This window comes from Diplotaxodon limnothrissa, linkage group LG23, assembly GCF_057381915.1.
Source record: "Diplotaxodon limnothrissa isolate DT_005_m linkage group LG23, D_limnothrissa_male_GT1.1, whole genome shotgun sequence".
Lineage (NCBI taxonomy): Eukaryota > Metazoa > Chordata > Actinopteri > Cichliformes > Cichlidae > Diplotaxodon > Diplotaxodon limnothrissa.
This window is the reverse complement of record NC_140617.1, coordinates 49,908,241-49,935,382: the sequence shown is the minus strand read 5'-3', so window position 1 is coordinate 49,935,382 and position 27,142 is coordinate 49,908,241. Positions and strand designations below refer to the sequence as shown.

At 42.7% G+C, this 27,142-nt stretch overlaps 1 protein-coding gene across 3 annotated transcripts; it reads left to right on the top strand.

The window, feature by feature from the left end:
- Nucleotides 1-1,232: 1,232 nt before the first annotated feature.
- Nucleotides 1,233-21,544, top strand: rcan1b (regulator of calcineurin 1b). Of its 3 annotated transcripts, XM_085348236.1 has the most exons (5): nt 1,233-1,351; nt 1,514-1,650; nt 14,317-14,490; nt 15,703-15,862; nt 18,682-21,544. In XM_085348236.1, the coding sequence occupies exons 2-5, from the start codon at nt 1,525-1,527 to the stop codon at nt 18,864-18,866; spliced, it is 645 nt and encodes a 214-aa protein (XP_085204362.1). In that variant the 5' UTR covers nt 1,233-1,351; nt 1,514-1,524; the 3' UTR covers nt 18,867-21,544. The 3 variants fall into 3 exon arrangements, with proteins under 3 accessions (XP_085204362.1, XP_085204359.1, XP_085204360.1); XM_085348233.1 differs by lacking the exons at nt 1,233-1,351; nt 1,514-1,650 and adding an exon at nt 13,106-13,662; XM_085348234.1 differs by lacking the exons at nt 1,233-1,351; nt 1,514-1,650; nt 18,682-21,544 and adding exons at nt 13,106-13,662; nt 16,427-16,556.
- Nucleotides 21,545-27,142: the final 5,598 nt, after the last annotated feature.

Here is a 27,142-nt window from a genome sequence, read left to right as displayed (position 1 = left end):
TTGTCTGGGCCGCGCTATGAATTCTGCGATATGGTTTTTCAATTTTGTTGTCCGGGTGGAAAATCGGGAGAAATTCGGGAGAATGGTGGCTCCGGGAGATTTTCGGGAGGGGCACTGAAATTCGGTATTCTCCCGGAAAAATCGGGAGGGTTGGCATGTATGGTTGTGGCAACATCACTAACTTACTTTTAAAAGTTTACTCTTCGGTTGCCCCACTTCAGCCGTCCACCGTTTTTTCGGCAAAATTGTCCACACGCACCGCCGCGCTATGCATTCTGGGATATGTTGGGCTATGCAGTCTACACCACCACGTCCTTAAAATTCAGGGAAATGAAGGGCGCATTTGAGGGCCGCATTTTGAGAAGCCTTTGAAATGGGACAGCCTTCGTCACGTCGCTGTGACATAATCGGCCTTAAAATGCGGCCTTTAAGGCTGCAGACCCCAACCTGAAACAGTTACTCATTTGTTTTGGTCATGTAAATTTACATGTAAATTCTGGAAGGACTTCCACAAGTTTATTACTGACTCTGTTCTACCTACTTTTCAACTATACTACAAGGATGTTGTCTTTGGCTATTATAATTTTAAAGACAAGGACAGTGATGCTTTCTTCTTTATAAATATGGCTTTAATTTTGGGAAAATTTCACATACACAAAAGCAAAGTCCTCGGCAGAAAGCCTGAACTTCTTGTATTAAAAATGGAACTCAATATATAAGAACAATTTCCTCATCAAAAATCACTAAGGCTCTCAAGACTGTTAACATCTGTAACCGTTTGAAACAACTAACTTGATTTTGGCTCTTGCAAACTTTTGTTTATTTACGTTCCCCTTAATTTATTTTATTTTTCTACTCACTTTTGTTTCACTGTCCCTGTCACTCTCGTTGTTCCTCACTGTAACACCACAATGTCATCTTTTATGTGATTCCTGTTTTACTTAACTCATTCACTGCTATAGCCGTCAATTGCAGTGAATGAGTCAATGGGTTTAACTCATTCACTGCCAATGGCTGGCAGTGAATGAGTTAACTGTATGTCTAAAATGTGATAAATAAAGTTTAAAAAAAAAGGCTGCAGACCCTGAACTGGGATACAGCCCCTGTGTGGAGGTAAGTCATCGGACCGCTGAGGAACGTGAGACGGCAGTAACGCACCGTGAACGGATGTAAACTGCCGCGAAGGCCCGGCGAAGAAGAAAACCCGGAAGTGCTTCCGCTGTTCCGTGTAGCTACAGGTAGCTGTAAGTGCAGCTGATGTCAGACAGTAGCTCGGGTTTGAGAGCACAGTGAGGAGCCAGCGGCCGCCTGAAAGCACACACAGAAAGGACATCGCTGCTAACACCGGCGGGTAAACAGCGCAGCGACGCCTTTGTCATAATAATATGTTTATCCACAAAAATAGCTTCATGTCCTGGTTTTGGTACGCGGCATATCAAAGGTGTTGGTAGGTGTAGAGTCAGGCAGTAAGCAGTATGTGTCGGTGCTGACGGAAGGCTGTCGATGTTTCCAGATATTTGGGTGATGCAGCAGGCGGATAATGGCGGCGAGGAGGAGGCGGCCCCGGTAGATGTTCAGTTCACGGATTTACCGGACGCCCTGGTGGCCTGCAAAGTGGCGGAGGATTTATTCAACGAGGAAAGGCTTAAGGTAAGCTGTCAGGCACTGGCCTGTGTGCGGCGCAGCTAAACAGTGCTTACATATGAACGTGAAACATGAACCAATAGCTTTGGCGCTTTTGTGTAGTTCATTAGAGACTGTTCTTTGTTTTTAAACCAAAATGTGAAATTATCTGATAGTATGACAGGAATAAACGTGTATCTATGGAGCACAGTAGCCTTAAATGAGAAAGATGTGTGTGCAGGAGAGCCACAGGTTTATGTGGTTTCATCGCTCCATCTGGTGGCAGGGGGATTACTGGCATCCATCCATGAAAATCAATGAATTAGCTCCATTAAAGACTAGTATAGTAGTAGCTATAGTCACGCCCCAAACTGATTCTGCTGGAAACCGTCTCTGGGACTTTGGAATTTCTTTAGTTCATTCCTGAGGTTCGACTTTCCTCTGGTTTGGAGTCTGTTTGCTAGCTTTAATCAGAAAAGAAGGTCCAGTTGGGTTCAGACCCAAAATGCTCCTGGATTAAACCGAATAGTCAGGGTGTTCGTTGATGTCACACAGGGGAACATGGCTGAAATGAAATGCATAATGGATGGTCTCCTACATCTCCTGCAGCTTCTTGGGGGAAGGAGGTGAGCAGGTTAACAGGTGGTTCTGTCACCAAGGCGAATCCCAAATCGGTGAGCATTTTCGTGGACTCCCCATCCTGTAAATCAGAAATGTCACTGCATTAATATTTGATGAAAATAAAACCAGCAGAATCATTCTGAGGCAGGCAGGGAGTATTCAGTCCCAGTGGACATGTGCTGTGTGGAAAAACAGATTTGTGCCGGTGAAGCCAGGACTGTGTGATACTAATAATTTGTGCAGTTACGTCACTTTCACCTTTGGAGCAGTTTCTCCTGTGGATGCTGGGTGCAGCAATGTGCAGCAGCTGGTGAGAGACTCAGTTGAGTAACAACACAAACATCAAAAACTTCTCTTTTGATGTTTGATGCTCATCTAATTAGTTGCTATTGTGATTTCAGTAATGAGACATCCTCACGGTAACTAGCTTAAGCATAACGTTTTCAACAACGGTTCGTAAACAATAACCGGTGGCTTCAGTTTGATAGTGGCTGAACTCGAGATGAACCTACGTGACTTGTTTGTGGCATTTCCTCACACGACATCCGTTTCTTTTTCTTTCTTTCTTTCTTTTGTCTTATACGTGACAGCTCAAAAGTTTTGAATGAATTCTGATAAAACTGAAGTAGTGTAGTGCGGGGTTATGTTACCAGTCCAATCAGATTTGGCTGACAGCCACCAAGGTCAACTCGTTTTTGTTGTTTCCTGTAGTCCACTGTCGCCTCCTTTGTTTCGCTGATGTTGAGAGAGGTTGTTGTCCTAGCACCAGTTGTTTGGTCCCTTCATGTCCACTCTGTAGACTGTGTCATCGTCGCCCGTGATGGTCATATCATCTGTACTGTACCGTGTTTGTGATGAGCGAGGAGGAAGTGTGTTTTCCAACTCTCACTGTCATGTTGAATGCTGAGCTGTAGTCAGCTAAGGGCTTTCACACATATATGTTCCCTTTTTCCAGGTGGGCAGGGCAGTGTGTGTGTGGCCAATGCAATGGCAACGTCTGTGGCTCGGTTTCTTCTGTAGGCTAATTGGACCAGCGTGTAAGGGAGGTAGACTGGATGTGTAGTCTGACTGTCTGCTGGCTTTGTGATGACTGATGTTAGTGCAACAGGGCAGTAGTCATTTAGACAGACCACTTGTTTCTTGGCGATGGGAATGGTGGTGGACGCCCTGAAGGGAGATGTTGAAGATATTGGCAATCACCTTTGCCAGCTGGTCACACGTGCTCTGAGAACATGACCAGGAATGCTTTCTGGTCCTGGAGCTTTATATAGCTTGACCTTTTTGAAGGCCATTGTGGCAGCCTCACTCCCCACTGGAGGACATGAAACTGTGTTTGAGTGAGCATAGAGGGTGTTTAGCTTGTCTGGGAGAGATGTGACGGACTGAACACTGACCTGGTTTTTCTTTTATTAGTCAGTGATACAGCGTAGTCGTAATCGCTTGGGGTCAGAGGAGCGCAGAAGAGCGGTAAGTGGACTCCTGTGGACTTTGTCCTGGTAGTCCCACTTGGCCTTGGTTGTGACCTCAACACTGATCACTACAAAGCGGGAAAATACCTCCAACAGGCCCCTAATCTGAGCTTATACCGTTAGGTTTTAGGGGTTTTAAGCATTCTAGCCATTTTTAATAAAATGACTTCTTATATAGGACTTCATATGTTTTATATAGCACTGAAATTTGATATAGCGCTGATTAAACTTATTCTATTCAGACATTCTTATAGATGCTAATCTGAAAGTGCTGCTGAGCCTGTACTTTGGTCAGCTCGTCATGCCCTCTCTCCATCATGCTGTTGTTAATGTAATGTAAAGAAGTCATTCACTTTTTCAAAACTCATATTCTCTACATTTCATGCTTTGCCTCTCCAAAACGTGAAATAGACATGCATGCAGAAGTTGCATTACTGCATGCAATAATTGCATTACCAGCAGGGGGAGATAATATATTTAAAGCCAGGAAGTCAGTAGTGAGCAAGTATGAAGAGCATTCTAGGGTTCATATTCCTTAGAAAAGATTAAGCTAGGCAGCTAATATGTATGTACATGCAAATGTGTTAATAACGTCTGTTTAAACACTTTTGCCTTGAAATAAAACATATCTCTGGTGTTACTGCAGCTTACTGCATGCATGTACATTTCATATTTTGGGGAGACGAAGCATTAAATGGATTTGAATATGTTTCTAGGGCAAACACTACCTAGGCTGCTTTTGTAGTTTTGTTTCTACTGTAGTATATACTGCGTCAGGCTGAACAGGGAGGGGAGCGACACCCTAATCCCATTGTGGAGTTCACCAGGAACAAGAGAAATGTGACAAAATATGTCGAAGATCAAAAGATACTGCAAAAGCAGCCCTAAAGTTTCTCTGCACTGGTTCTTATACAGCGCTTTACACAACTTGCCTCAATCATGTCTTTCTATGCTTTGTCCGTAAGTGCTTCCTATCTAACATTCATGTGCGTCCACACTGCATCACGTAGCTATTCAGGGTTAGTATCTTGCCCAAGGATATTTGGCATGCAGACTTGAGCACACAGTGGTCAAACCATCAACTTTCCGATCAGTAGGTGATCTGCGCTACCACCCCACCTAAAGAATTAGGGTATTCTTCAAAGACAAGAAGCTCAACCCAATGGAGCACACGTTTCAGCTATTAGATACAAAAATGAATGCAGAAACACCCAAAAAACGAAGAGTCGCTGACAGCAGTAAGGACCTAGCAGAGCGTTTTAAAGGAGGAAGAACAGCGTTTGGTGATATCCACGGGTTCTAGACTTGAAGATGTTATACCTGCACCGCGTGGGCCAACCTCATATTAAACACTATGGATTAAGAATGGAATTGCACTCAGGTTCATATTCAATCACAATTTGGGCAATGTTCTGCTAGGAAACCTTGGTTCCTGTCATCCATGTTGATGCTACTTGGACACGTAACACCTACCTAAGCATGGTTGCAGACAAATGTGCACCATTTCATGGAAACTGTGTGCTCTGATGACTGCAGTGTCTTTCAGTGGGTTAATGCTCCCTGCCATAAAGGGCCAAACAAGGTTCTGTGATGGTTTGAGTAGCATAACAAGGAGTTTGAGGTGTTAAGTGTTCCTCCAAATTCTCCAGATCTCAGTCCAACATCAGTGGGATGTGCTGGACAAACAATCCGATCCATGAAGACTTGACACTGGAACTGGGATTTGAAGAAGTCCTAAAACAAAGATTCTAAGTTCATTGCATTGTTCTACCTTCTAAAAACATATTTGCATGTCCAAATTGCTGCTATGAATGGAACCTTTCACCTATAAGTCACAGCTGTTAATAGTGATACTGATGTTGGTCATGTTCAATGTGTATTTCATGGAAGTATTTTAAGAGTGCACTATTAAATTTGTAAAATGGCAAAAAGCATAGTTGCATGCAGTTCTGGCCTACAAATAAATGATGCAGGAAGCAGCAGGAAGAAATAACATACTGTGATTGAGTTTTAAAAGCTTAAAAACTGGAAACAAGTTGAATATCTTTAAAATGCACGTCAGAAAAATGCAGATTGGCTCAAACAGAGTTTGTGAAGGTTTTACCAAGGAAGCAGTTTTTTAATAGAGCCTCTTATATATTTTAGCCAAAGGTGTAGGGCTGTTCGGTATAACGATATATATCAGCTCACGATATGAAAACGTCTATCGTTTCATATTACGCTATCTATCGTTTGTTTTGTGGGGCGATCGTGGCTCAAGAGTTGGGAGTTTGTCTTGTAATCGGAAGGTTGCCGGTTTGAGCCCCGGCTCCGACAGTCTCGGTCGTTGTGTCCTTGGGCAAGACACTTCACTTCACACTTCAGCCTCGCCTCTGTCAGTGCGCCCCAGGGTGGCTGTGGCTACAATGTAGCTGCCATCACCAGTGTGTGAATGTGTGGATGATTGTGTAAAGCGCTTTGGGGTCCTTAGGGACTAGAAAAAGCGCTATACAAGTACAGGCCATTTACCATTTTTACCATTTGTGGTGTCGCAAATGAAAGTGTTTACGGCAATATTTTTCATGGTTTTGATGGTCACTGTACAACTGCTTAAAGTTCTCTCATTCTCTTATATTTAATATAACCACACTACGGACAGACAAGCGACTGTTTTTATGCGTTATCGCTAGCAACAACGATCGTCTGGCTCCGCCGTCCGCTTGTTTAATTTCCACATAAACCTTTCACAATAAAGCTGAAGAGCCTGTTGAGATTTTTCAAAATAAACTGAATCATGTGAAATAGTATGCAGAGTGTTTATGAATGAGAGGCCAAAAGGAGCCGCCAGGTGCTAAAAAATAAACCTTAGAGCAGGCTTTTCCCCGCAGCATGCTGTGTAATAAATATTCACAAAGAAAAATGCGCCTGTTTCAACTTATCTAATACTGGACTCCAGGTACACAACACCCAGCTGAAAACACTTCACGCAAGTCGAGCTGCCCGAGATTCACAGAATTAGCTGAAAATGTTAAATTTTTGTGATATAGATCGTTGTCGGGACGATAAATGTCTTATATCAGGATAAGATCGTGGCACCCAGACTCTGGAATAACCTCCCCGTTCATATTCGCACTGCCGAGTCTATCCAGTCTTTTAAATTACGTCTTAAAACTTATTTTTTTACTTTGGCTTTTGATTCTGTCTAGTTGGCTGTTTTTAGCTTGTTGCGTTGTTACCTATTGTTTGTTGTCCTCTTTTATTGTTTGTTTTAACTGTCTCATGTTTTTATTGACTGTGAAGCACTATGATCAACACTGTTGTTTTAATATGTGCTATATAAATAAATTTTGATTGAGGAGATTTTGGTCATATTGCACAGCCCTGCAAAGGTGTGCAAAACACTGAAAACTCTTTTTAACAAACAAATGTTTTTAACTAGTGGACACAGTCAGGTTCTGCTAGAGTTTTCTAAACTTTCTTGGTTCTACTAACCTAGTTAGCTGGACACTAACTTCATTTTTCTCTAAGACCTGAAGGTTTGTCAGTATTATCAGCAAAATGATGATTTTCCAAATTTTCTGTTATAGTTTTGCTATGCACCTACTGGCCTCAGGAGGGCAGTAGAGGCCTGTCTCCACATGATCACTGTACCCCAGTATGAACTTAAATACTAATGTTTGCTGAGCTGTGCAAGTTTTATTTCTGTGCTAGAAAGGAGAGCACGGTGCCATAAAAATGTGTGCTTGTTTTGTGTCTGCCTGGTGAGGCAATGGAAACAAATGTGTAGATGAAACAAAAACAGTGGGATGGAAAAAATGCAGGGCTGGGCTTGCACACACAGTGGCTGCAGCAGGGTGAGGCTGAGACCTGCAGGTGATTAGTGCAAGTATGTCTGTAGTTTCTGTAGTGTTGCTTAACATCAATACACAACACTCGATGGACACTGAGCATCAGCAGACTGTCAGGAGGCTCACTAATATTACAGCACTGTGTTTGCACATTTCTGTCTCTCACACACACACAGTGTGGATATTATACATGGTTATGCTGAGGATATGTCGGCCAGTTTCCACTGGAAATGCCTTTTGGTTAAACTGTCAGCAAAGAATTTGCACTGATATATTTTTATATAACTTTAATGCAGATAAAAAACAGCTGCTTGTTTGCACAGACCCAAAGCAACGGGTTATTTCCCTTTTCTACATCTGTTCTCTAAAAACAGGAAGTGATTTAGTAGCTGAATAAGTTCATCACAAAGTTATAAGGTGAAAAATCATAGACATGTAGATTGCTTAAAAAACAGAAAAACACATTTCATGAAGCTGATCAAATTATATAAAAACAAAAATCTCTTGACAAAGTGAAAATACATTGATGGGTTTTTTGCACTAATAAAGTTGTGGAGTTGTAAAGTATTTTGTGTAGTGTCACTTATATCGTCAGTTATATCGTTATTGTAAATTTTCAAATGTATATCGTGATAAATATTTTTGGTCATATCGCCCTGCTCTAGCATGTATATAAGAATTCACAGCCTTTGCACAATACGTTGCTGAAGCCTTTGGTCTTTCTGAGTATGATGCTGAAAGCTTGGCACCTGTTTTTGGACAGTGTCTCCCATTCTGCTTTCTAGCACCTCTGAAGCTCCTACCGGTTGGATGGGGAGCACTGACGCAGAGCCATTATCAGAGCTCCTCAGAGACCTTTCTACATCTGCTTCAGTTGTTCCCTCAGCCCTGGTACCTCTCGATTTCCCCGTGCTCGTTCTTCCTGATGTTCTAAGCTAGGACAGGATCTATCACAGCTATGGTTTTCTGCCCACCACTGTGTCTGGTTGGTTGTCCAACAGCTGCTTATCTGGAGTCCCACAGGACCTTAGCCTCATTGTTCTCAACAGCGTTTGATGATGGCTCCCACCAGGACTTGGGACTGTGTTGTCCACGTGCCACACAGATGATCCTGTACATCAGTTAAGCTACTTGGTCGTGCCTCTCAGTGAACACTGTCACAGCTTGCATCTTACATCCTGCTACGATGTGTTGGATAGTCTCCGGGGCAGGTTTGCATAGTTTGGGGCTGAGGTCCTGGATTGTGGCTCTGACACTCGCTAATCCTTGTCCTCCCTCTTTTATAGGGACATAGAGTGTCGTGGTCATGGACTTTGGGTGGAGGGTTTTCCCTGTTTCTTTCTGTGCCTGCTTATTGTTACAGGACATGTATCTGTGAAGGTTCTCAGTCATCCAGGTCCTCGTAGTCAAAGCAGCTTGCAAAGAAAAGCGTCTGGACTTCTTTAAGTTGCTTGAAGACGTTTCACCTCTCATCCGAGAAGTTTCTTCAGTTCTAAGGTCAAATGGTGGAGAGTCCCAGATATAAACCTAGTGGGAGTTTCCCCCCACAGAGGGACAAAGGACCCCCTGATGATCCTCTAATCGCCTGAGCCAAGGTGTGAAACTGGGTGTGGGTCCCAATCAGCCAGAGTTTCGGGTGAGCTCATTGTGAAACCTGGCCCCACCTTATCATGCGATTTCCTGAGGTCAGATGGCCCAGGATTTGAGTGGGCGTTAAGGCGTCTGGGAAGGATCTCAAAACTGGATTATAGATGGCAGAGAGTTGGTGTCGTAAACCCCGCCTCTGTTCAAAGATGGTCGCTCACAGTGGACATAGAAGCTTCTTTCACTCCTCTTTCAAACCATCTGTCCTCTCTGTCCAAAATGTGAACATTGGCATCCTCGAAAGAGTGACCTTTGACCTTTAGATGCAGATGGACTGCTGAGCCTTGTCCTGTGGAGGTGGCTCTTCTGTGTTGTGCCATGCGCTTGTGAAGTGGCTGTTTGGTCTCTCCAATGTAGAGGTCTGGGCATTCCTCGCTGCACTGTACAGCATACACCACATTGTTAAGTCTGTGTTTTGGCGTTTTGTCTTTGTGATGAACCAGTTTTTGTCTGAGCGTGTTGCTGGGTCTGAAATGCACCGGGATGTCGTGCTTGGAGAAAACCCTCCTGAGTTTCTCTGATACACCGGCTACATAGGGGATGACAATGTTGTTGCGTCTGTCCTCCTTATCCTCCCTCGCTGGTGTCTGATCTTCTTTTCTCTGCCTCTTTGCTGACTTTAAGAACGCCCAGTTAGGATAACCTAGGGCTGTTCGATATAACCGTATATATCGGATGATGATATAAAAGCGTCTATCGTTTCATTCTACGCTATCGTTTGTTTCGTGGTGTCGCAAAATAAACTGTTTACGGCAATATTTGTTCATGGTTCTGATGGTCACTGTAGGGGCTATATTAATTTCTTAAAGTTATCTCTTTCTCTTATATTTAATATAACCACACTACAGACGGACAAGCACCTGTTTTTATGCGTCGTCGTTAGCAACAACGACGGTAAAACCATCGCGTGTCCGCTTGTTTGTTCCACATAAATCTTTCACAATAAAGCTCAAGATCCTGTTGAGACTTTTCAAAATAAACTGAATCACGTGAAAGAGCAGATTATTTACAGATGAGAAGTAAAAAAGACGCCAGGTGCTAAAAAATAAAGCTTAGACTCAAACGTTAGAACAGGCTTTTCCCCGCAGCACGCCGTGTAATAAATACTCACAAAGAAAACGGCGCCGTTACAACTTATGTCTAAAAACGTATCGTTTCATGCATCAGTTAAAACACTCGACTCCAGCTACACGACGCGCAGCAGGAAACACTTCACGCAAGTCGAGCTGCTCGAGATTCACAGAATTTACAAAAATGTTACATTTCTGTGATTTATATCGTTATCGGACGATAGATGTCTGATATCGGGACATGAGGTTTTGGTCATATCGCACAGCCCTAAGATAACCACACGTTTTGAGTGCTTCCTTTACATGTGTGTGTTCCTTCTTTTTTCCTTCAGGCTTAGAGGGAACATGTTCTGCCCGGTGGTGTAGGGTCCTGATTACTCCAAGTTTGTGTTCAGAGGGTGATGGGAGTCAAAGAGGAGGTACTGGTCCGTGTGTGTGGGCTTCCGGTAAACTTCGATGTTGAGGTTGCCGTTCTCTTCAATGTGCACGGCGCAGTCCAGGAAAGGCAAATAGTTGTCCTTTGTGTCTTCCCTGGTGAACTTGATGTTTTTATCCACAGCGTTAATGTGCGCGGTGAAGGATTCCACTTCTTGTGTCTTGATTTTGACCCAGGTGTCATCCACATATCTGTACCAGTGGCTGGGTACTCTTACTTTGAAAGAGCCAAGAGCCTTCCTTTCCACTTCCTCCATGTAAAGGTTGGCTACAATAGGTGACACGGGGGAGTCCATGGCACAGCCATGTTTTTGTCTGTAAAAGCCTTCGTTGTATTTGAAGTATGTGGTGGTGAGGCAGAGGTCTAATAGTGTGCAGGTCTGATCGGGGGTGAAGTTGGTCCTGTCTTCTTGTAGTCGTTTTCTGACCGTCTACACTGGACATATGCATTTACAGCTTGGAGCTTATTCGTACCATTCAGCTGGCTTGTCAGCACCTGCTTTTCCTTCTGGCTGTACCTGACTGTGGCTGACCTTTGTGCATAGTCATCATGTTCCCACTGGCCTGTGGGATATCCAGGTACGTGTAGCTTTTGTACTACATCTGCTGTTGTTCCTCCACCCCTTCAGTGCGGATGAGCTTGCCTGTCTTTGCAGCCATTCGACTGTACTTATCCAGTCTGAATAACATCCTGATGCCTTCACTGTACATCCTGGTGATGTGGATCAGTGAGTCTGTGTCCTGGCTTATAGCTTGTCACCCATGTACAGTAGTTGGCTGATGGTTGCTCCACTGCAAAATTTGTAGCCATGTCCACTGTTAAATGGTAAATGGACTGATTCTTATAGTGCTTTTCTACTCTCAAAGTGCTTTATACAACATCCATCCATTCTGTCGGGGTCGCAGGGCAGCTAGAGCCTTTCCCAGCTACCGTAGGGCAGGAGGCAGGGTCCACCCTGGACAGGTCTCCAGGCTGTCGCAGGGCTAACAGACAACCATTCACACTCAGGTTCACACCTATGGGCAATTTAGACTTACCCAAGTAACCTAATTAAGCTTGACACACTTTCATACTCTGATGCACCGGAGAACAACTTGGGGTTAGTGTCTTGCTCAAGGATATTTGGCATGCAGACTGGAGGAGCCAGGGATTGAACCACCAACCGCCCGATCAGTAGATGACCTGCTCTACCTAGCTGCAGCCACCCCAAGTGTGACAGATGTGTGACAGATGTCGGTGATGATCAGGGGATTGAGGTCTAACAGCAGCAAGAACATTCAGTTGGCGTCCAGTGTTGTTTTTACAGTCCCACTGAGTTTCCCGTGAATATTATCAGTGTGTTACTAGCTTTGTACAGCGTAAATGAAACGTGTGCTTACTCAGCTTGGAACTTCCAGGTTGGAGTAATCTGCTGGTAGCTTCATGGTGTCTGTAAACTTGATTTTTCAGAGTCTTAACAATCCATTCAAATTTGGCTCAGATCTACCAAAGTCTCCAAGGTCATTGTTCAAAACATCGACCTCTGACCTCTCCTTCAAGGTCAGTCATTTGATTTAGCAGACATCTGCACTCTAAGTGCTTCTTGGTGATCTTTGTAAATATTGTGACTTTTTTCCCCCTCAATGAAATGAAAAGTCATGTATGTTGTATATGTCAGCCGTCATGTTTAGTCTTTGGCTTTCGGCCTCAGAGAGACGTAGTTCTTCTTGTAATTAAATTAGTTAATATCTAACTAATTAAAGATTATACTTTTTCTTTTATTTGGCTTTAATTGATATCTTATGTAACTGTATTATTCAGTTCCAGTGTACGGCACTTTGGTTGTTTTAAAGTGCTTTATCAATAAAGATGATGATGTTGACTGTATGAGCAGTCACAGTGTTGTCTGTCATTGTGTGAAGCTTTAAGCTCTCTGCTATTAATGCCTCACAGAAACATGTTATCAACCTGCCTCTGGATCCCTTCATGCTTCTCACTCGTCCTGTCTTTCTACTCTTCCTTCACCCCTTTTATTTTTTACTTTGGGCGTCAGTCTCCCAGCTACCTGTGTCATTTCTCTGTCTTTCAGTCATATATACAAAGAAAAGATATGAATGTATGTTTTTGTTCTGCGTGTGGAATCCAAAGTGAGGCTCCCTGTCATAGTTTCCACTAAGAAACAGCATCAGGAGGCAGTGATGTCAGCTCTGTCTCCCACTCTCTCGCACAGACGCAGTCACTGCCCTTCATTATGTATGATTAGTCAGTGTTGTATCTGTCAGTGGAGGAATAGGAAGAGAGAAGAAAATAGATTTCCCTCCTCCTTCCACCGATGATTGGCCTGCAGTGAATGAGACCAGGAAAAAGAGAGGAGGGGACTGTGGCTAATGCGTCATAGGCTGGCAGGGCCTCATTTAAGTGGCTTTGGATCTGGGAGAGAGAGAGAGATTAAAGTGTGAGTGACATTTTCAGCTCTCCACACCCAAATCTCTGGAAAATTCCTTGAGTTTTCAGTCTGCTGCTGAGCGAGACAGGAACAAGCTGCAGCAGAAGAAAACGCAGATTAGCAAATGTTAGATGTTGTTTTCAATTTCTAACTTTAGATTCTCGTTTCATAATCTTGGAATGTGCCGCACTGCCTCTCTAACGTTGTGGACTTGATGTACTGTGGGCACCGAAGGAGAAAAACTGCTGCTGCGCATGTGAAGCCAGTGCTGGGGAAGAACCCGACCACGGTCCTGTTTGGAACATCCCGTTGTCTCTGCTCATCCGTCACCCTGGGGAAAGCAACAGTCCTCCAACCTCGTCCCTCCTCTTCCTCAACTTCATTGACTGTTACAGCATTGCATCGCACCCTGAACTCAGTTATCAGGTGGAAAAGGTTGCAGATCGGCGGGTCGCCTGTCATGCACATTAAGACCACTAAATGTAACCGGTTCTGCCTGGTGGCCTCGGTGACCAGCCGGGAATTATTCCACCACTCTGAGGTGCAGGTAACAGTACGGTGTCACTAAAGGATTTCCTGGAATTTGACTGCAGCTGACCCTGTGTGCATCCTGAGACATCTTTACTGGCTTCCAGGCTCGACCAGCAGCTTCCAACTGCATTTTGTGTTGACTGTATATAGGTTTTATGTGCAGTTCATCATGTAATGTAGCTATTGAGAGGTCTGCTTAAACGTGATTTTACAGCTGAATCAACCCAAGCATCCAGCTCAACTACCCTCTAAAAACGGTCTTTCAGTAGTAATGCAGCAACTCGACTGTTAGATGGTGTAATGACAGCCAAGACTGACTGTAAAACACAGTAATGAGGATTTTGCAGCATGGCCGTGCTTTTTAACATAGTTTCCTTAAGCTGTTGGTGCAACTCGATAATAAAACAGTGTTAAGAAAAAGATGAATCCTACATCTGCACTAATGTGTGCTAATCTGTAGGCGTTTAGGTAATATCGATCATTTCAGTGTGTCTGCATGATCCAGATGTCTGTGCCTTTATTCATAGAATCTTCAAACTGGCTCTTGCTCAATATTTTTAGTGAAGAAAGTGCTAAATGGGCTGAACGGAGTTGAAGTCTGTAAGATGGTTCAGAGATCTCAGTCATTACTTCAGTCTCCTCCTGCTGTCTGCTTCCTCTGTGTTTCCAGGCTGGCTTTGAGGCCTTGTTCCGTTCATTCGACTCGGAGGTGCAGTTCCAGTACTTCAAGTCGTTTCGGCGGATCAGGATCAGTTTCAGAGATGCTCTGGCTGCAGCGGAGGCGAGACTCCGACTACATAAGACGGACTTCAACGGCAAAGAAATGAGACTTTACTTCGCTCAGGTAATATCTGTAGGCTGAGATCTATCAGACACATGAATGTAACTTGTTCAGACCTTCAACGCGCTAAACCAGGCGGAGCTCTTGATTCACTTTCTGAATGTCATCTATGGTTGTCCCAGAGTTTGGAATAATAAATGAAAATTGAAATAATAACTAAAAAACAGCTTGTACATTGTGGAAGAACATTAGCTTGTGTGTTATAGCAGTGTTCGTTCTTCTCTTATAGAGATGTGCATACTTTCACTTATTGTGACACCGGTCAGCATCCTCCAGACTAAATTTGACATGTTAGCTTCAGTTTAATATGAATGGAGCTGCTGCTCTGTATATGTATATAAGAATAGAATAACTTAGTGTAGTTTATAAGTGTTACATTCTGTCTACCTAAACAATGTTGTTAGCTTGCTTTATGTCAGCTAGCTGATTAATTCATCCTTTCTAATGCTACAAAATAATAAACATTTCAGTTCAGTTTTATGTACACAGCGCCAAATCACAACAACAGTCGCCTCAAGGTGCTTTATACTGTAAGGTCGACCCTACAATAACACATACAGAGAAAAACCCAACAATCATATGACCCCCTATGAGCAGCACTTTGGCGACAGTGGGAAGGAAAAACTCCCTTTTAACAGGAAGAAACCTCCAGCAGAACCAGGCTCAGGGAGGGGCGGGGCCATCTGCTGCGACCGGTGCACAATGTCCTGTGGTGAATGACGCAGTGGGCAGTGATTAGACGTTCCACTTCACAGTAGGGCGGATTCCAGAAGCATAGGATTTCCACCTCCATGTTTGCTGTGGGGACTTTGGGTGGTACTCTCACTGGAGCAGTGGGACCTTTGCAACGTTTTTTCTTCTTCTACTAGAATGAAACTACCCTAAAAATGAGAAACTGTTCGTTTGTTTTTAAGCAAACTTACAAAGTCAGAGGAGGATTGAATAAATAATTTTCTCACTGTAGTTAAAGTTGGTGAAATACACAGGAAAAATTATCCAATAAATCACTGAATCTACAGTTTAATGTGACTGTGTGGCTTCAGTGGTACGACTATAGAAGCACTGTATAAATATCAGTGCATTAGTTAGCTGGGTAGGTAGGTGACAGAAACATAATCATCAATCCATTTCTTTCTATATGATGCTACAGTCTCAGTAAACCTGTGATATATTGCTGGTTATTATAAAGTGCTGCCCTGCCTTTGCACTGTGTAGTCTGTGCACATAGGGAGTCCTCGGCTGGAGCCTCCCAAGCCAGAGAAGCAGTTCCTGATCTCGCCTCCTGCTTCCCCTCCAGTCGGCTGGGAACAGTCTCAGGACGCCACACCGGTCATCAACTATGACCTGCTTTGTGCCATCTCTAAACTGGGGCCAGGTATACAACACATTATGATTTGTGTTTTCCATCCGTGTGTGAATGTGTGACAGGTTTGTAAAACACAATCGACACTTCCTGCAGCCTCAAATGCAAACTGAAGGCTCTTTACAGGCTTGGAACGAAGCTGAGTGGTACATGATTTAAAACGCTGTTCCTCTTCTTTTAATCTTTTTGTCTTCCTTCATTTAATTCTCGATAAATTCATCACAACTGATTACAAGTGCAAAGTGTGTGAGCTTGTCTCCACACTGATATTGACATCAACGCCTACAACTCAAAGTCAGGAGCCAGGTAGCAATGACTGCCAGCAGAACTGCAGACAGGTGTGGTGGTTAGAGGGAAAACCCAACACCGCGATCAGAGCGTCGTTACTGTCACGGAAACAAATACAACAAAATTAAGTGCTGTCCCTGCTGCACTGAAAAGAACAGAAATAATAAAGAGAAAAACTATAAAATGAGATTTAAAAAGGACAAAAGAACCATCTATTGCACTTAAGGAGCTGCGCTATGGTAGGTGCTCATTGCAGTGTTTCATTTTCATTTCCACTTTATTTAACAGGGACCATGTACAACAAAACAATCTCCTTAGAGAAAAGATGTCCCAGGCCGGGATCGAGATGACATCACGTAAATAGAGCAACAGTGCATACTAGATTCCAGATACTCAGGAAGCTGAGCCCTGAATTATGATACAAACCATTCACACTGAGATCTTCAAGGTCAGTTTCATGATAATTGGTCAATAATTGACTAAAAGGCTTAGAAACTATCATTATTACAAACAGTGTATTGTGAACATATAGAAGGTATTGCAGATAAGATTTAAAAGATTTAAAATATGTCACATTTGACCACTGACCTCTTTTTCATGGGCAATAGAAAGATCTGAAGGTAAAAGTCAGTTTTAAATGGCACTATACAACTTTATTATGTTTCTTACTGCTCTTGTTTCTATTGAATACATATAGGGATTCTAAATATCACGTTACTTTTGACCTCTGACCTCTTCTTCAAGGTCAAACTTTCATGAAATGTGGGGGAGGTTCTATAAATTAATGCTTACAAGTCTTGTGCATGTCACACAATCCATTATTGTTGTTGTTGTTGTTGTTGTTATTATTATGATTATTATGATTATTATGATTATGATGATGTGTTAGTGAAAGTCTGGCAACACAGCTTTGTATAGCCGTACAGGCGAATGGCTCCTCGAGAGACATGGGTGACACTGAGCTCAGGGAAGTGATGGGAAACCCACACTTCATGCACATCTGCTAGCATAGACACACAGCACATTTAAAAGCAGTGAGGATTAGAAACCAACAAATGTTTCTGGCACAACTTCACCTTCTTCCAAGGTGCATGGAGAAGACAAAGATCTGATGACCCGAAGACTCCAGCAACACTTAAAGTAATCCGGTCTTTAAGTGATGACGTGACGAATCCTGCTTCCAAACTGCTGTGTTCACTAAGGCTGTTGTGTTTTTAACTTGTTTTAATGCTTTGTGTCTTGTTCTATGTAATCTACAAGCCCTTACAAACAGTCAGTGATCACTGTCGGCCTCTCGGTTTTTATTACCGCTAATCATGTTAAAGCTCTGTTTTTAAAACCTTACGATGTAACTACAGCCCAGCCCATGCAGCAGTATATTAGTGACTAACCTGGTATTGTGGATGGATAATCTCAGTTGTTCTCCTGACTGAAGCTTGGTCCGTTTACAGCATCCTGCTATGTGACTGCATTTGTCTCTAACCATCAGGAACCCTCACGTTAACTTTTATCAAGTAGCAAAAAAGTTAGCGTTCATCCTCCAGCTTCACCGTGTTTATGCTATGCTAACATAGCTGTGTCGCTAGCGATCACGTAGCACATCATTATATACCAGCTAGCCCAACTTCAGTAACCCTACAAACGTCACTGCTGTTTAGTTTTGTCTTGATTTATGTTGGAAGTGGTAGCAGAGCTGTACGTTTGAATTTTTCAGAAATCTCTCAGTCAGAACATGCTACATCATGTTTAGGTGGAAGCTAGCGAGCTAACTTCCTGTTAACTTCTAACTCTGTTAAATGTAATAAATCCTGTTTTCATGGATGCCTGGATGTTAAACTTAATTGTTACACCTGGTAAAGCAGCAACGCTGATCATTTTATTACAGATGAAAGAATTTAGACAGTTTTTAACTCTCAGTAATGCCGCAGTGATCATGTGACTTTGGGACCTGCAGCAGAGTTTAGGCCCGGGAACGGCTAATGACGTCAGACTTAAAGACTGGATAGGGGCGGCTTTACTAAGTGACCAACACGCTTTGGCGTGTGGCCTTCAATGACCCCGATGAAGGCCACACCCCGAAACACGTTTGTCACTTAGTAAAGCTGTTCCCTATTACTTTAAATTTGACTATTTGACTGTTAAAACTATTTAGACCTGTTGCAGCTCCACATGCTGATGCTATGTTCACACCACCAATGTCAAAGTTAGAAGAAGTAAAGGTAGTATGGGTTAGGAGTTGGTGTCGGCTGATGTGGCTAAAGCATCTAGATTCTGCCTCCAGATGTATAAAAGCAATGTTTCCTAAAATTGAATGATTAAAATAGTTTCTTTGATACATTTGAAATTGCCAGCTGATGTCAGACCTCATTGACATCTAAAACTGAGATCATCAGGTCGTCAGGATCGTGACAGCTTTGTTCTCCATTTTGCATTATCTCTATCGCTGAAGAGGGAAACCTCATCGCTGCACAGTGACTTGGTACATTGTAGCACGCCCTGTGGGAAACGTCCTCCAATTTGACCTTTTTTTGTTTTATTCTTAGGGGGGAAGTACGAGCTTCACACAGCAACACCAACCACTCCCAGCGTGGTCGTCCATGTGTGCGACGACGAACGCGGTGACAGCTCCGCACCCGATGACAGCGACCAGGATGACAAGCCCCGCCCACCACGACCAAAGATCATTCAGACTCGACGGCCTGACTACACACCTAGAGTTGAGCAGTGAGCGGTGCTGACAGGGGAATCTGTACTGTGTCAGCGTCGATCAGCAGCTGAACACGCTCGCAGAGATTTGGATAAAACTGTGAGAAGGCGTCTGTGGGTGCTGCAATATCCAGCTGAAGCAAATGACTAGAATTGCATGCTGCATTTGTGTCGTGTTCGACAGACCGAAGCGGGAAAGGGTTTAAATTGACTTACTGTGTACGACTGTTGATATCTGCTCTGGTGCTCCATTTGTCTGTTATTAAGGTGTGAAGCAACCCGCTTCAGCTTTTTCACATTTTAGTGGCTTGTGTGCTCACTAGCATGAAGTCATGACAGTGTCCATTGCTCTGCACTGTTGTCTGATGTATCTGCTTGGCCTAAACAAAGCTGGCCTCCTGCTGTCTTTGCTGCGACTCAGTTTCCCAAAAAAAGCAGTTTTCCTGGAATTCTCTTCAAAGTAGTGTTTGAAGTTTGCTGCATTCTGTGTGTGTTTTGGTTGTCTCATAGCAAACAGCTGTTATTAAAGGCACCCACATAGGAAGTGATTTGTAGTGACGGAGACCTTCAGGCAACAACTATCAAGATGGCTGCTGGTGGCATGAAGTTTGGAGTTAACCCTCGAGAACCTGAATGTCTGCAGGCCGCTGACTCTCAACAACACAGCGATACACCGTGATCACATCCTGCGTGGACGGCCGTTTACTCTTTGGCTTAAAGTCCAACCAATGTTTATCTGTTACTTTAGAACGCCACACTTACCTGTTCGTGTCCCTGACCATGCCGTGCTTTAAAAAAACAGATGACACTTTCTGCCATGTGGGGGTTAAATAGTGTTCTGAAAAATGTCTTTCTGCCAATGTGTGCGAGCGCTGCTGTTCAACCAGTGACTCAAGCCCCAAACACGCTGCCGGTTATTTTGGGGCCTGTTTTGTACTTGTGGCACATCCAGCTCATGTCCTATGGCTTCTACTATGAAGCAGGATGGTCAAGATAAAAATGGTCTTATCCAGGTCATCTCAGGGTTAACCCTGGATTTTCTTTACTTAGATGGTGCAGTAAGACGTGGTATATATCACTCATGTACCCATGGTAACTAACCTCTTATAAAAAGAGGTTATGATAGAGATCGCAGATCACCACCTACGTACCAGTCTGTGCGGTCCCTCAGACCTCTGTGTGTGGATACTGGGAGGGTCTAAATTATTTTTAGTGTGTGAAGTCTACATGTTCGCTGCAATTAAACCGTTTCAGTTCTGTGAGGATTAGTGTATGGTCCCAAAACAGAGCTCCTTGTTGTACTCGCTCAGTTTGTATCAAATGAATTCTGCTCTTGTATTCATTCACTGTCAAGTTGCAGCTGATACAATAAAAACTCTTTCAAACAGACATTTCATTACATTATAGTCCATCAGATCCTCTGATGTCTTAATGATAGAGCTGTGATATTGAGAAGTTTGATAAGTTACACAGTCAGCAGTTTTGGCAGCTTTCCTTCCTGGTTTCAAATCGGCTAAACTTCATATAATTTTAATACTAAAGCAGTGTACAGCACCTCTGTTACTGCATGTGTTTAACTTCTCATATTTTTATCTTCCTTCTTAACTCTCAGCCGTATCAGACTGATGGGGACTGTGGTCACCCTGCCGACAGGCCCAAGTTTGTGAAGCGATAACTCAAGAATGAGGCGACATAGGTTTTTGAAATTAATACCATAGGAGGCTGAGGGGTAGCACTGTAAAATCTGCTGCTCTGCTGGCTGTTTACGTACCATGTTTGACCAGGCAACACCATCCCTTTCATGTGATAGTGCAGAGAAATCCCGGGTTGACCAGCGATGGGAGGTTTTATCCTGATTTCAGATATTCCAGTAAGAGAATAAAGGATGGGATATACTGGACTTGCTTCGTAGTACAGGGCCCTGTTGTGTGCATGTTTGACTGTGTGCTTTCAAAGATGTACTAACTGCTGTGTTGCTGTTGCATCAGTAGGATTACAGCAATTTCCAACTAATTGTTGTTTGATTTCCAAAATGTTGCAGCCGTGAACGCGGCGTCATTGTCACCCTGCCAGTATGGGCTGGCAGACGTTGGGGACAACGAAGTATTGACTGACTGAACGAAGATGGCTTGTTTCACATTGATACCATAAGTGTATCTACTATGAGGCTGAGGTGCAGCACTGGCTATCTTTAATATGTCTGCTTTTCTGAAGTTTTTATAAGACTAGCTTAGCTTTTTCTGCTATATAGTGCTCAGCTGCAGATGTTCGAACGCTGTGTCTCAAATCTGTGTAGCTAATGCATAACACAGGACTGTCACCTCTACATGAACATTTCAGAACTGGACTGATGCTATATATCCCAGTTTAACTCTGTATAAATGGAATCACAACACACTTGTTTGTTTCAACCTGTAAATGGAACTTTAGGGCCACGTGACACTTTGTGATACTGAAAGAATCTAAAAATGAAAACGTGTCTGTCTTTGCCAGTCGAGCATCTTAACGGGCTGTAACTGCACCTTTAGTCCGGGTATTTTGTTTCCCTTTCATTTAGACACAATTGGACAGTGTGGTGGTTTGGCTACTTTTTTACTAGAATTTTATTATTTTTGAAATAAGTAATAAGTTACCGTGAATAAATATTTCACCATCTAATTCCATCTGTGTCATTGTCCTATATAAGAGTATATGTCTGTATTACACACATAAGTTTGAGTATATTTCTGAACTGTTTTAAGGACTCCTGGTTGAAGTCATTTGAATGAGGTTTGTGTTTTTCCTGTATGTGAATTTTGTAATATTTTGGTCACAGTGGGCTGGACGTTTTGACAGTGTAAATAAACACAGTTCGAAAGCCTTCCACAGACTAGAATCACAAAAAGAAGTGTCCTCACTCTGTTGTGTTAACTTCAGTGATCTCTTCCTCTAAACCATTAATGAGCCTTCTAGACTCCATTCGTTCAACACTTCTCAAAGACATTTTAGCTTTGATTAATGCTTTCTTTACTAACAGACACCGCATGCGTTCGACGTTATTAAACCATTCCTTTAAAAGGCCTTTCTTTGATCCAGCTGTCTCCCCTTATTTACTTCTTCAGACTGAAGACGTCACTTGGATGAGTGACGAAACGTTTCTCCCACTGAAAACTTCCACATGAACAGAATCAACTCTTTGGCTTTTTTAGCTCAGGTGGTAGATCAGTACCATTACTAAAATTTTATTTATATAGCACCTTTCAAGACAAACATCACAAAGGTCTTCGCACAAAAATACAAAGGCATTTAAAACAAAACAGACAAAAGTTCACCAAATGCAGGTCATTGCTTCGATCTGTGGATGCTCCATTCTGCATCTCAAATATCCTTGTGCGAGATACTAATCCCAATTCATACATCAGAGTATGAATGTGTGTGAATGTTAGATAGAAAAAGCATTTTTTTAAAAGTGCTTGTGTGAACGGGTGAATGAGGAATGTTGTATAAAGCACTGTGAGTGCTCAGGTACAGTAGAACAGCGCCATAGATGAAACGTTTTTGTGACAAATGCTAATGGAATCATTCTTATGAGTGGCATCTATTTGGTTCTTTTTTCTTTTTCTTTTTTTTTCTTTTTTTTTTTTCTCGCCTGTCCCATTTGGTTCTTTAGCCATCAGAATTGTTGTCTGAAGACCAACAAGGATACCCAATGGATTTACTTTGCCAAATGGATCATCGTGGCATTGCCGTATTGTTCCATTTGGTCGATCTTTGTTTTTATTGTTTATTATATTTTATTTTCAGATGTTACAGACGGGACAGACATGAGTGAGAGATAGGAAAGGGAGAAAGAAAGAGGAAGGAAAGGAAAAACAGAAGGGGAGAGGGACAGTGAGAAAGGGGGGGAGAAAAAAAATAAAAATCTCCTGGATCACCTGTTGAGAGAAGAATAGAAAACAAGCAGAAAAAAAACAAAGCAACATACTAAACACAACACCATCGCATTAATCTAGCTAAGTGTAAACAGCAGTAAATACTAAATATTCAATGTTGTTGTGCAGCACGCAGGACAGATGTGCTTCGAAGTAGCAGCCAAGAAAGGTGTAATTTGGGTCTACGAGCAGTGAACACCCGCGTGCATACCTGTGTGGATCAGCGCGCTTGTATTCCAAAGGTTTCTCCATGTAACGATCTGCTAGGGAGTGTGGGGGGGCCACAGCCCCTATTTGGTTCTTTTCAATTCAATTTTATTTATAAAATGCCAAATCACAACAACAGTCGCCTCAAGGTGCTTTATACTGTAAGGTCGACCCTACAATAATACATACAGAGAAAAACCCAACAATCATATGACCCCCTATGAGCAGCACTTTGGTGACAGTGGGAAGGAAAAACTCCCTTTTAACAGGAAGAAACCTCCAGCAGAACCAGGCTCAGGGAGGGGCGGGGCCATCTGCTGTGATTGGCTGGTGTGAGAGAAGGAAGACAGGATAAAGACATGCTGTGGAAGAGAGACAGAGGTTAATAACAGGTATGATTCAATTCAGAGAGGTCTGTTAACACATAGTGAGTGAAGAAGAAACACCCAGTGCATCATGGGAATCCCCAACAGCCTCAGGGATTCAGCGTCACCTGATTGAGCCTGAATCTTAGCTGGAAGCTGGTTCCACAGAAGAGGGGCCTGGAAACTGAAGGCTCTGCCTCCCATTCTACTTTTAAATACTCTAGGAACAACAAGTAGGCCTGCAGTGTGAGAGCGAAGTGCTCTAATAGGGTGATATGGTACTACAAGGTCATTAAGATAAGATGGGGCCTGATTATTTAAGACCTTGTATGTGAGGAGCAGGATTTTGAATTCTGGATTTAACAGGAAGCCAAAACAGGAGAAATCTGCTCTCTCGTTCTAGTCCCTGTCAGGACTCTTGCTGCAGCATTTTGGATTAGCTGAAGGCTTTCAGGGAGTTTGTAGGACTTCCTGATAATAATGAATTACAGTCGTGTAATTCATGAACTAGTGAACCTTCTCAGGAGTGGCAGGCCGACTAATTACCCCAAGACCGCAGTGACGAGTCCTCCAAGAGGTCACAAAAGACCCCAGAACAACATCCCAAGAACCGCAGGCCTCATCTGTGCCAATTAAGGTCAGTGTTCATGAGAAAGAGACTGAGCACCAACAACAACAACATTAAAATATGGTGGTGGCAGTGTGACGGTGGCAGTGCCGCTATTGAAGAAGAATAGTTTGCACTGCTGACAGAGACGAATCTGTTGTTGAGGTATGAGGTGAGCCAGTGTAGTGCTGTGCCGCTGACACCAGCACTGAAGTGCAGGCGTTGTACAAGACCGTTGTGGTTTCTATTCTATGCTGCAGGTTGCCTTGATACTAATGATGGTCTGTTTGAAGTTGAAGCTTCATGTGTCATAAAAAGAAGTGACAAGAAAAGGAAGAACACAGCATGGATATGTCACATGATGTTAAACTGAAGCTGGTGGGCAGAAACTTGGTAGAGTGGGCAATCATAATGAAGCAGTTCCTTTTAATTTGTAGATTCAAGCTGCTCTTCATATTTCTGGCCACCAGATGTCACCAAAGACTGTATTGAAAAGCTTTGATCAATGAACCTTTTTCAATACAAGCTTCAGTGCTTCAGAAAGTGTCATTTGGCCGTCACTATCCGAAACTCACCTTTTGAGACTTTTGAGAGGATTGGAAGTTTGTAGGTTGGTCAGTAGTGTTTTGGTAAGGTGGGTTCTAGGTTATTGTTCTTCATCAGAGGTCCAACTGCCTGCTTGAAGAGAGCTGAACCAGTACTGAAAGACAGAACTGTTGATGATTGAGAGAATGCTTGGACCAGCGTCTAGTGGATGGGTTGTGGATTTAATGAAAGAAGGATGGGATAGTGTGGTTTGAAAACAGATCAGAAGAAAGAATCAGTTAAAATGTGAGGGGAGGTAGTAATACTACTCCTAATATTCTGAACTTTACTAGCAGAGGCATCCTAAAAAGGCACTGGAGGAGATAACAGAGTTGGTGGTGGAGAACAAAATCCTCATAATGGGATTATTGGAGGTTTTTGTGATTTTGTAAAAGAAATATTTACAACAGCAGATTTACAGATTTCTTCTGGGTTATTTTACAAAATTAAAAACAGAGCTTGAAACTTGCTCCTCCTTCACTGTCTCTCTGGTTTTATACAATCTGTCCTGAGAGCTCCACCAGTGTCACTGATCCAGGGTGACTTTTTAGGCCTGGGTTTACTCAGTTTATACGGAGCAATGGTTTCGATAACTGTGGCGCAAGTGGTGCTAAATAAGTTGATAAGGCGAGGGAGCTGGAGGCAGGTGCTTTCAAAGGCCTCACCAAAATTCTTAGCAGTAGAGGAATTAATACAACCTGATCAGCGTAATGTGTCCAATTCAGTGTTAGGTACAGGAAACATGGAGCAGTGCATACAAATGACAGGGAAGCGGTCTGATAAGCAGGCATCAGTTATATTCAGATTAAAATCGAACACCTGATGGCAACACAGTGTGTGGCCTAGTTTGAGAGGGTGTAGTCTGTCCACGAACCGGAAATCCAGAGAGGCTGTATAGATGAATTCAAAACGCTTCTGGAAAATATCTGTCAAATATGTGAAATCACATGTACCACATCACCCTATTAGAGCACTTCGCTCTCGCTCTGCAGGCCTACTTGTTGTTCCTAGAGTATTTAAAAGTAGAATGGGAGGCAGAGCCTTCAGTTTTCAGGCCCCTCTTCTGTGGAACCAGCTTCCAGTTTGGATTCAGGAGACAGACACTATCTCTACTTTCAAGATTAGGCTTCAAACTTTCCTTTTTGCTAAAGCATATAGTTAGGGCTGGACCAGGTGACCCCGAATCCTCCCTTAGTTATGCTGCAATAGATGTAGGCTGCCGGGGGATTCCCATGATGCACTGGCTCTTTCCTTTCCAGTCGCCTTTCTCACTCACTATGTGTTAACAGACCTCTCTGCATTGAATCATATCTGTTATTAACCTCTGTCTCTCTTCCACAGCATGTCTTTATCCTGTCTTCCTTCTCTCACCCCAACCAATCACAGCAGATGGCCCCGCCCCTCCCTGAGCCTGGTTCTGCTGGAGGTTTCTTCCTGTTAAAAGGGAGTTTTTCCTTCCCACTGTCACCAAAGTGCTGCTCACAGGGGGTCATATGATTGTTGGGTTTTTCTCTGTATCTATTAATGTAGGATCTACCTTACAATATAAAGCGCCTTGAGGTGACTGTTGTTGTGATTTGGCACTGTGTAAATTGAATTGAAGTGAATTGAACATGTCTGAGTAACTTGTGTACAAAACCTTTGGTGTTTCAGAGTAAGGTCTTTGGATATTGTTGATATTGTGCAAGTATCAAGATTTTAATGGTTTATATCGTCCCCAAATGACACTGGGCTAATTAATTAAATAGTTTATTCTTTGCAAGCACTGTAAAAAAACTACATCTGCTCACGATAAATTATAAAACTATCAGGTCCCAGAGAGTAGTTTTACACCAACATTTGTACTCTGAGTGAGAAGACCAGGATTTACTTACACTGTGATTAGTTAATGAAAATGTCACAAACACATCAACATAATAATTTTAATCATACTAATAAAGAGTTTTAACAGTTTATTTGATTAATTTAAAAATGTAAGAAGACTATTTTCACTATTGTCAAGTCACCATAAATCATATTTGTTTGTTTTATAAAGATGCAACAGTAATGATTCATGTCAACAGAATTTTAAAGAGCAGAGCACAAATACACTTTCAGTGCGCGTTTGTCCAAATCTTAAACGTATCAAGTATCGATCCAAATACAAGAACAAACAGCAAATAATCCACTTCTGAACCTGTCGATAATGTAAAGTTCCACTGACCTAATGTTAACACCAGTGTGAGAAAACAATTCTTCTCTTTGAAACACTGTTTGTGCTCCAGCTCAGCTGCAGGGTGTAGCTGTACTGAGACTGAAACGCTGATCTAACACCTCGACGTTACAATACACGATTGATACTGGAATACTGAATGCAGTATTCCAGTATTCCAGTAAGTTACTTCTGGAATACTAAATGCAGACTTTCGTTTTTTCTTTGGGAGCTATACCACAATGTACAACTGAGCCAGCGAGGCTACTGGTCCGATGTTATGTTAGTTGGTTAGTTCTGGATTTCTACGTAATTTATTTTCCCTGCTGGACTCCCTGCATTCATCCCTCCTCCCTCTTTCTTCCATTCCTTCTGTGCCTCCTCCTCCCTTTTTCTCTCTTTCCAAAGAGCAGCTTCCTTTTACACTGAAAA

Bases quoted from the DNA above. Each gene is read 5' to 3' on its own strand.
- rcan1b (XM_085348233.1), top strand. From the start codon at position 13,330: ATGTACTGTGGGCACCGAAGGAGAAAAACTGCTGCTGCGCATGTGAAG. The intron at 13,663-14,316 runs GTAACAGTACGG...CTGTGTTTCCAG, and splicing joins TCCACCACTCTGAGGTGCAG to GCTGGCTTTGAGGCCTTGTT. The intron at 15,863-18,681 runs GTATACAACACA...TTTTATTCTTAG, and splicing joins CATCTCTAAACTGGGGCCAG to GGGGGAAGTACGAGCTTCAC.